Genomic DNA, 10,741 nt, shown 5'->3' with positions numbered 1-10,741 from the left:
ACTGGGTGAGAGATAGGGATCTAGCTTCACCAGATGGATTCACTGTGAATTCTACCAGACTTTAAAGAATTAACACCAATGTTCCTCAAACTTTTTGACAAAATACAAAGGAAGCAACACTTCCAAACTCATTCTCTTATCTTGATACCAAAACCAGATAAGGTCATAACAAAAAGCAATAGTACAAGCTAATTTCCTTGATGATAAGTGCAAAATCCTCAATAAAATATTTGCACACTAAATGCAAGAACACATTAAAGAGATCATTCATATGATCAAGTTGGCTTAATTCCAGGAATGCAGGGACAGTGAAATATATGCAAATGTTGATAAACTTAATATAGCATATAAACATAAAAATAGAGAAGGATCACATAATCATCTCAATAGATGCAGAAAAATCCTTTGACAAAATCCAACATCCTCTCACAATAAATCTCTGAAGAAACTAAGAATAAAAGATTCATACCTCAGTATAATAAAGACTACATATGGAAAACCCATAGCCAACTCCATAGTAAATGAGGGAAAGCTGAAATATTTTCCTCTAAAATCAAGACTGAGACAAGGGTGTCCATTATGACAATTCTTACTCAATATATTTCTTGAATTCTTAACTAGAGTGATAAGGCATGAGAAAGAAATAAAAGGAATACAAATAGAAAAGGAAGAAGTCATACTATCCCTCTTTGTAGATGGTTCTATACTTAAAAGATCCTAAAGACTCCACCAAAACACACTTAGATCTGATATACACTCTCAGCGAAGTAGCAGGATACAAAAATCCATCTACAAAAACCAGTAGCTCTTCTATACATCAACAACAAACTTGCTGAACAAGTAATAAGGAAAGCAATGCCATTCACAATAGCCTAAAATATATCTAGGCATAAACTTAACGAGATATGTTTAAGATCTCTACAAAGTAAACTAAAAAGCACTGAACTAAAATTGAAGAAAACACTAGAAGATGGAAAGACCTCTCATGTTCATGGATCAGCAGCATAAATATTGTTAAAATGGCCATACTTCCAAAAGTGATATACACATGCAATGCAATCCACATCAAAATTCCAATGACATTCTTCACAGAAACAGAAACGTAATCCTAAAAGGCATATGGAAACACAAAAGACCCTGAGTAATCAAAGCAATCATATTATGATATGTTAGTATCATAATAGCGGACTTCAAACTGTACTATAGACACATAATAACAAAAACAGCATGGCAAAGACACAAAAGCAGACATGTATACCAATGAAACAGAATAGAAGACCCTCATATCCTTCAAGTCTGCCCAAGTCTCATCTTACCTGCCCTTTTCCAACATGCAGCTGGTGCCCCACAGATTGTCATGCAGTCAATCCCTCCTCACACTGCTCTTTTTCTGTTTATCATACTAGCCATATTCTAAAATATTTTATAGCATATAACTTGTATGTGCTTCATATGTCACCTATCTTCAGCAGATGGTCTAGTAATTATTGTGACACAACAGACCACCTCCAAATTTAGCGACTCAGTAACAATCATTTGCTTTACACATGCATCTCCACTTTGGGCAGGCACTAGGGGTTAGCTTTGTCTGCTCCATGTGTCATTGGCTCACATGGGTAAACTAAGGGCTGGAAGAATCTACTTCTAAAAAGTCTTACATGGTGAGAAATTTTGTGCTGTATGCAAGCTGGGATCACTCAGTAGAGTCTGAGGGAAGTGTCTCTTCACATGGCCTATGCTTCCTCAAAGCATAATGGGTGGGTTCAAAAGGTATGGAGAAAGAGAGAGAGAGACAGAGAGAGAGAACAAACCAGGAGGAAGCTGTACCTTGTATGACCCTGCCTCAGGTTCTAGAGAAGACACTGAGGCTGAGAAGGAGTACATCAAACAGGAAAGAGGTCCCAGAGGATTTGGGTAGTGTACTAACAGTGCCCTATCAACATCTTGCCAGAATGTAAAATCCAAAATAAAAGATATCTTTATTTCACTTATTTATGTATCTACAGTGCCCACAACAGTACCTGTTACATAGTAGCAGGTGATCATTAAAATATTTGTTGAATTGAATGGAAATAAGTATTTCTTTTTTCTGTTTTTTATGCCTTGTTGCTGAAAGTCTTCCACATCCAAGATAAAAAATTTTCCTGTATCTTTTATAGTTACTTACTTACATTAACTTTTTGATGCCCCTGGAGTTTCTTTTTCCTTTCATACTAACTGGTTTACATGCAGGGAATGTACAAATATTAAATTTATGGATCAATAATTTTTTGTATATGTATATACCCATGTAACCACTACCCAGAATGAGATACAGAACATTTGCATCATTCCAGAAAGTTCTTTCATGTCCTTTTCCAATCAATAATTATCTCTCCAATATAGGTAATCACTATCTTCACTTTTGTCACCATAGAGTATGAAAGTGCATCAAAAATCTCAAATTTAGGATCAAAATGGTTTAAATTTTGAAGAGAAACAGTGTAACAATTTGAAATTTCAACATAAATGCAGGTTTTGTTCTTTCATACAAAGGCAAATGAAAGTTAAAACTAATTAGAGATTTTGACCATGAAATAAAGACTAAAACAGAAGGGTGAATAAAAAATGTGTCCAACAAAACAGAGGGAACATGTATAGCTTATTGTTCTGCCTTTCCCACTGAGCTCCAACTGGAACTGGTGTTCATACATAACTGCATAGTAGGCCACCTGGAGTGCCATCCAGAGATGTCACACCTTGTGTTGGAGAGGCTGTCCTGTCCCTATAACTCTCCGGCACCCCTCTGTCATAAATGAAGTGCCCTGTATGTGAGGGTCTGAGTCTAGGCTCTGCTTTTATCTCATGGTGTTCAGCTTACACCAATTCCATACTCTTAGTTGCAAAAAATAAAATCAAACTTATAAAAACAAAGGACACAATGAAAAAAAGGAAGTGATAAAAATGCAATTTAAAATTAATGGAAATAAATATTAACTATGGAGCTGGAAACTTAAGGAAGTGAATAAACGGGCCAGAGCACAAGGGTCCAGGGTTCAAAGACTCTTTCCCTTAGGCTTTGAGCCCCTTCTTCTCTGTTCAGCTTTGCGGGTCAACATGCTCTTTTTTGAGTCTGGGGCCTGGTCTGGGACAAGTGCATGTGAAAAAAGTATTTACAGTTGGCCTCATACTGCACCTGTGGCCTAAGATCCTCTGGGCTGTCTTCTCTCTACCTTTACCATGTTTCCTCCAAACCTGTGCCAGCTTTCTGCCCTGCTTTGATTGTCCCTGCCTTGCTTCATGGCCAGTGAACTAGCACCCAGCACTGCTGGAGAAAAGGGAAGTGGTGGTAAAAGAGGCTGTTGGTGGGGAGAGGCAGGCCCAGGGCTATTGCTTTTGTGCTGTAAGAAATGGCAAAGGTCATGTTATACACAGTAACAGAAAGAGCAGTTGATTTTACTGCCAAATGTCAAAACGAGTTTCTGAAGAAGAAAAAGATGTCACGATACGGTTTGGCTGAGCAGAAGCAGTACTAATTCCAGCCACCTGCTCAACTGTTTACAGCAAAATAATACATGCAGGTCATTGCACATGAGTCCAGTTGAGTTTGTTGTTCTTGAAAAGAGTAATGAAGCCTATTTTCAAATACTCAGCTTTCTAAACAGGTTTCTCCTCATTTACATCAGATGTCATCATTGAAAACAAATAAAAGAGGTGTCACTGCATCATACGGAAGTTCTAGCTTTACCTTTTTGAGGAATCACCGTACTGCTTTCCGTAATGGTTATACTAATTTGCATTCTCACCAACAGTGGTAAGGATGTCTCACTGCATCCTTACCAGCATTTGATGTTGTTATTGCCCTTGAATATGGCCATTTCAACTGGGGTGAGATGAAATCTAAGGTTTGTTATGATTTGCATGTCTTTTATAGCCAGGGAAGTTGAGTACTTCTTCATGTATTTACTGGCCATTTGTACCTCTTCCTTTGAGAATTCCTTGTTTAATTCATGTGCCCATTTCTTCATGGGGATGTTGATTCTTTGGAGGCTGAGTTTTTTGAGTTACCTGTAGACTCTGAATATTAGTCCCTTATCAGATGAGTAGCTGGCAAAGATTTTCTCCCATTCTGTGGGCTGTCTCTTGAGTCTGGGAGCTTCTTTGCTGTGCAGAAGCTCTTTAGTTTGATGCACTCCCATTTGTTCATTCTTTCTCTTAGATACTAAGCCTTTTGAGTTCTACTTAAGAAGTCGTTCCCTATACCTATATGTTCCAGTGTATTTCCAACTAATTCTTGTAGTTGTTTCAGAATTTCAGGCCTTATATTAAGGTCTTTGATCCACTTTGAGTTGATTTTAGTACAGGGTGCAAGACAGGGATCTAGTTTCAGTCTTCAACATGTGGATATCCAATTTTCCCAGAAACATTTGTTGAAGAGGCTGTCTTTTCTCCATTGTGTGTTTTGGGTTCCTTTGTCAAAGAGCAGTTGGCTATAGCTGCATAGGTTTGTCTGGTTCTTCTATTCTAATCCATTGATCTTCATGTCTACTTTTGTGCCAATACCATGCTGTTTATTGTATGGCTCTGTAGTATAGTTTGAAGTCAGGTATTGAGATACCTCCTATTGGACTTTTTGCTCAGAATTGCTTTAGCTATTCGAGGTCTTTTGTGTTTCCATATGTATTGTTTGGATTGATTTTTTTATCTCTGTGAATAATATCATTGGGATTTTGATAGGGATTTCACTGAACATGTAAATTGCTTTTGATATTAAGGCCATTTTCACAATGCTGATTCTACCAATCCACAAGCACTGGGGCTCTTTCCATCCTCTGATGCCTTTTTTGATTTCTCTCTTCGGTGGTTTATAGTTTTCATTGAAAAGTTCTTTGGTTTACTTCATTCCAAGGTACTTTATTCTTTTTGAGGATATTGTAAATGGGATTGTCTCCCTGATTTCTATCTCAGTCTGTTCACTGTTAGTATATAAGAAGCTACTTATTTCTGTATGTTAATTTTTTCTGCCAAATGATTCAGTGATACTGTCCCCGGGTATCTACCCAAAGGAACATAAGTCAGGATACAATAGAGACACCTGTACACCAATGTTCATTGCAGCACTATTTACAACAGCTAAGCTACGAAAACAACCCAGATACCTACAACTGATGAATGGATCAAGAAAATGTGGTATATATACACAATGGAGTTTTATCTGGTCATAAAGAATAATGACAACATGTGCTCTGAAGGTAAATGGATGCAATTGGAGGACATCATGGTAAGTCAGGCTGAGAAAGACAAAGGCTGCATGTTTTCTCTCATATGTGAAAGATAGATCCAAAAGATAAACACAGACACAAAAATAAACATTATCACATTCAAACTCAGATGTAGAACATGTTTGTAACAGTGGAACTATTCTATGGATCTCGGGGAAGGAGAAAGAAAGGAAAAGAAAATGATAGAGCATCAACAATATTATAAAGCATAACATCTGAGAAGGTACAGGATATAAGGATATGTATTGAAAGCTGTGGGAAAATGGGAGTGGGAGGGAAGTGGTAAGGGAAAGTAACAGAAGGGGCTGAACAGACCAAAGTAAAGTATACCCACAGCAGGATACACTGAGAAACCCCTTCAGACATCAATTTAGGTGTTCATAAAGAAAGACCGGACTGTAACATAGGTACAGTGGGGGAGGGTACTTATGGGAGGAGGGAGGATGAGTGGAGGAGATTAAAGTGATGGAATAGGTTGATGGACTTCATATAACTATATGAAATAGAACAAAGAAACTTCTTGCAAATGCTTTACATGGAGTGGGGAGGGGGTTAACGGGTGAGACAGTAGGGGTGACCTAACCAATGTACAATATAAGCCTATTTGGAATTGTCACAATGAATCCCAACAAATATATCCTAATAAAAATTTAAAAAAACAAAAAAATAAGAGAGAACTTAAGTCATGATTCCATGTTATAAGACTTTTATTAACTCCAGAAATCAAACAGTAAAATGCAAAGTGAATTTGAAAAATCAGCGTGATTGTAAGTACAGATATAATATGAATGGGGGCTGAAGAGACCATTAAGAAAAGGAAGGGAGTCCTGAAGGAGTGCTCAGTTTGGGCTCGGGCCTATTGGCCATGATGATTCAGCTAACCCCTGCTCCACAGTGCAGTGGCCCATACAGTGACTCCAACTGGATTGCTTTGTGCTGTTATAGCCAGACTGTGTGCTGCACCCAAGGACTACTGGCTCCTTAAGGAAAGCTGAAATCCTCAGCATTCCTGGGTTTGTGACCTTCCCAACTTGCACGCTTGAGACCCTCCTCTGTGCCCCATCCTGCACCAGGAATGAAAGAAAAAGGAGCAACAGAAAACAATGTTGGATTATCACAGCATTGCCCAGTCATATTGATTCCCAAGTCTTTCAGATGTGCTAGGTGCACTTGACTCAAAGGTCTGTACTACCCTTTCTGTCATAAACACCAGGCCCTTGGTCCAAAGCACAGCCCTCTCTTACATATACATTGCTTATTTCCACCAGAAGACAAGATTTTGTTGGCATCATTTTCTCGTAAAGGTGCCATTCTCAGGAGAATATGCTGCTGTCAGCTCAAAAACCCATGCTTTGTTTCATTGATGCTGTGCTTTTGCACAGCGATCCTTTAGCAGTTTTATCAAAGCAAGACATAACTGCATATACCCTGGAAATGAGTGATGATACCAACTTTAAAAAATTAACTTATTCTGATCTCTATTGCCGTCCATACCTTTAATGTAGACGGTGCCTATTTAGACCATTCTTGTTTTTAGCCACATCCAAATAGGTCATACTATTCATGTGTGTAATGCTTCATGGCACATTAATACATTCTTAGAAATGTTTCGTAGGAGATCTCCCTTTTTTCTTTGCCTTCTTTTTTTGTCAGTTGAGTGACATTTCACTACTGATCAGTTCTATCTTCAATCTGTGTGGTTCTTGACCATTGTGGCTACAACTTTTCTGCACCAGCCTTTATCAGGCATCAAGGATTTAAACACAAGTACCTCACACATGGGGAAGCTACATCAATGGGAAATGGCAGTCTGCACCCTGGTTTCTTGCCTGAGATTCTGTGACTGTCAGTCACAAGGGGAAAAAGGCACCCCTCACAGGTTCTGGCCCCTGTGCTGTGACATGGGGATGGCTATGAGGTGCAGGGATCAAGAAGCCTTCTCCTTGCTCCATTCAGGCTCATGAAGGACCCTGAACTCAGTTTAAAGTGCTTTGCAACTTCTCCCACTTTGTCCCATCAAGAACATGATGTAACCTGAATCTTTTGCTTTGAAAATCAAAATGACTTTCTTGTATGGTCTGAAAAACCAAGATATTGGCATTTACTTACCTTTGGGGGAAGTTTGAAACTCTGAAATTCTATAGCAAAGTGTACAACTGCCAGAGCTACACTGACTGTCATAGGGCTGTTTTTTGATCCATCCTCATATCTAAGACATACTATCTGTTTATTTCCCAGTTGTTGAGACATGTCACCTGCCTATAGATGCTCTGAAGGTTTCAAGAAGTGACATTAAATAAAACTCTATGTCTAACCGAGACCTTCATGCTGGGTCTCCTGGACCTCAGAACCCATAAAGGAAGAGGTTCCAATATTCCTATTACAAAGCAGGATAGTTTACTCTCTGAGGACATCATCATTTCTCAAGCAGAAGAGAAAAACTGGCTAGGAAACCTGATAGTAGAGCTCATTGTTAATTTCTTTTCTGATCATTTCCATCACTTTGAAGCTTAGACCCATCACAGGATATCTTCCCTTAGGTGGTAAGAATTCCTCTACCAGTATTAGTCAGCTCACAGGCAGGGAAACACATTGACTGTATAGGAGACCATGTGGTCCAGAATGGATTTCAGACTGATCACCAGGAGGTATTTCTAATTCTAATTACTGATGATGTTAGAGTTCCGGTGGAACATTACACAGAGACCCTTGCTGGATATCTTTCAAATATAAAAGCACATGCTCAAATCCCTATGAAAGGAAGAAGGGATGATGGCTTATCTTGTGTTTTCAAGGTCTTCAAGGCTGACCCAATTGATTGATTGTGTCAGCATCCTCAGAGGAAGTATGAGATAGTGGAATGAGCTTGTAATTAGCACACTGGACAACTCTAAGCCTGATTCCGTGTCTCAGTTCTGTGGGTGATCTTGGGCAATGTTCCCTTTTCTGGTTCTCAGTTTTCTTCTCTTCAAAGTGAGAGCAACAGTCTCTACCATGCCTAGCTTCTGAGGTCTTTTAGAGGAAGAGATGAGAAGATGAACGCAAAAGCAAGCAGAGAAAAGGCCAACGGCAGAATGCTAAACTCAAACATGATGTCCTTAGTGCCAGCAGCCATGCAATATGCTCATCGTGGAGCCTGGGATCCATTGATCATTGCTTGAATTTTATCTCTTTGGGAACAGAAATGTTTGGCCTGATTAAGTCTTTAAGTAGGAAGTACAGGTTCTGCCACCATTGCTAGATTTGATCACCTCAACTGTCTTCAAGGGCTATGACAAGACAGTCTCCAGGGGCCCCTTTGTGAGGATAATTTATGATTCTGATCCAAGTACAGGAGGAAGGACATAATTTCAGGTACTGAAGGCAAATAATGCTATCCTATTGATAGCAATACTGGTTCTAACATTTGGTTCAAATACTCTATTTTAAATATTTTACACAGAATATTTAGAAAAGTGTTCTCTCAGTTTTTTTTATTGTTCCTGCCCTGCTTGAATGAATGGTATTTTTACATCTCGTCCTCTTATAACTGTGGAGCCTGAGGCAGGAGAAATGAATGAGGCTCCAGTGTTTGGGGTTACAGGGTTTTAGACTCCTTCAGATACCTTCAGGAGGAAACCTTACCCTTCTTTTCTCCATTCAATGCATAAACAGGTTCCCTCTCCCAAAGGTTTTTGCCAAGACTACAAAAACTACACATTCCCTCTTGGTTTGACCTGGGTTAACCACTGGTGTGTTTTTAGTGAAAAAATGCAAACCAATCCTCACACTTCCCTGTTTCATACTTGGCCCAAGCCCACACCCCTCACACTTTGGATTGCCTTTCATCTGTCCACTCCTGTTTAGTGTTCTGGAGAGCTTGTGTCTTCTGTTCATCCACTTGGACATAGTCTACTCTTTGCTCTTCTGAAAGAAGTTTCTGGAGGGAGACAACAAAAGGTTTTCATTACATCTTAATTTCAAGATTCAGGAAAATCTACCCTTCTTTAGTAGATTACATTGTCATTAAATATTTGCTGGCCCTTCCTTCCTGCAAAAGCATTATACTGTATGTATTTATGTATGTGTGTATGTGTGTGTGTGTCTGTGTGTGTGTGAAAACATCTCTTTACTCTAGATATTTGACTTGCTTTGACAAATAGAATGTGAATGAAAGCAACATATGCCAATCCTAAGGAGAAAAGAGGCATTTTATAATCCTGCAATCTCTTCCCTGTGCCAAAAGCCCTGGACTAAAGATGACCTGGAACACAAAGGCCCGGCCTGAAAGTCTTTCTCAGGAGCAACAACTGAAAGAGCCTTTGTTTCTGTAAGCAACTGAGAGTTGTGGGTTATTTTGAGTGCATAGTCTATTCAAACTGTCTAATGTGCCTTTTGTCCTTGTTACTCCTACCCTTCTGGCCAGCATTTCTTCAGTACCAGTTTAAGTTTTTGGAATGTAAACAAACACATAAATTGAATCATACTGTACATTTGGTTCAGAAGATGCTTTTTCCCATGTAACAATACACTGTTTGGAGGGAGCTATTTTTCCTCCTTTGTCGGAGCAAACTTTCTCCCTCCCTTGTTATTACTGAACCTAACTGAGGCTAACTGGGGGTGACTGGAGATTCAGAAAAGACACAGAATAGACAGACAGAAAGAAAGTGGGGTCAAGTGTGTTGGGTGCTCTGGTGGAGATGCACAACCCTCATTGCTTTCTCTGTCTTTATTCTTTAAGGCCTTACTCCTTGCAGTTCTGTAAAACCTTGCTTCTGAAGTCTTCTTTAAAACCTTGCTTAAAACCTCTTTCCTTAGGCTCGCACTGTCCCATGTTTGCTCTCAGGTACTCTTTAGTTTAATCGCTCTTAAAGTCTTTTGCCCCCAGGCTTGCACTGTCCCATCTCTCTTTAGCTTCCTTAAAGCCTCTGTGCTCAGACTTACAAACAACAGCCACTTAAAAACTGCATATGCATTAAAGTCTTGGTCCTTAGACTTGCACTGTCCCATGTTTTATTTGGCTTTTCTTTAGCTTAGCTTTTCTAAAGCCTATGTATAAAGTTCTTTCTTTAGCTTACTTTTTCTAAGGCTTATGTTAAAGTTCTCGGTACAGAGTTTCTATCAACCCCTCTTCAGCAATCTTTTCCCTTCAGCAATTTCCCTTTAGCAATTCTTTTCCAGCAAATCTTTTCCCTTCCAAAAGCCTCCCACACCAAAAAGCCCAAAGTCAAAGCCAAAAGCCAAAAGCCAAAAGCAAAAACCCAAGACAAAAGGTAAAAGCCCTCTTCTTCCTTCAGGGGGTCTTTTATAAACAGTGGTAAATGGGGTGGAGCAGTGGCTCTCGGGGAGGGGTGTGACATTGTAACAAGAGAAACCTGTGTTCCTGCTTCTCTGAATGTAAACATCTTAGGAGATGCTTTTCCCTGTTTGTGACCAGGGCTGTGCCTATCTCAGCCTACAGGTAACAGCAATTAAGCTGCATCTCGCCTTGCTTATGTCCA

The 10,741-nt window shown here is 39.4% G+C and overlaps 1 protein-coding gene across 3 annotated transcripts in view; it reads right to left on the bottom strand.

The window, feature by feature from the left end:
- Positions 1-5,958: 5,958 nt before the first annotated feature.
- Positions 5,959-10,741, bottom strand: part of Gab3 (GRB2 associated binding protein 3) — a 65,726-nt gene continuing 60,943 nt past the window's right edge. For 2 of the 3 annotated variants that reach the window (XM_020167775.2, XM_074062620.1), the window contains exons 10-11: positions 9,071-9,180; positions 5,959-6,325 (exon numbers count right to left, since the gene is read on the bottom strand). In XM_020167775.2, the coding sequence (XP_020023364.2) occupies positions 6,262-6,325; positions 9,071-9,180 (174 nt within the window). In that variant the 3' untranslated portion in view covers positions 5,959-6,261. Of the gene's footprint in view, positions 9,181-10,741 lie in introns of all 3 variants that reach the window. The other variant, XM_074062621.1, reaches the window with a different exon arrangement.

Source organism: Castor canadensis, chromosome X (genome assembly GCF_047511655.1).
Source record: "Castor canadensis chromosome X, mCasCan1.hap1v2, whole genome shotgun sequence".
NCBI classification, from domain to species: domain Eukaryota; kingdom Metazoa; phylum Chordata; class Mammalia; order Rodentia; family Castoridae; genus Castor; species Castor canadensis.
The sequence above is the reverse complement of the archived record's forward strand: the minus strand, read 5'-3'. Positions and strand labels throughout refer to the sequence as shown.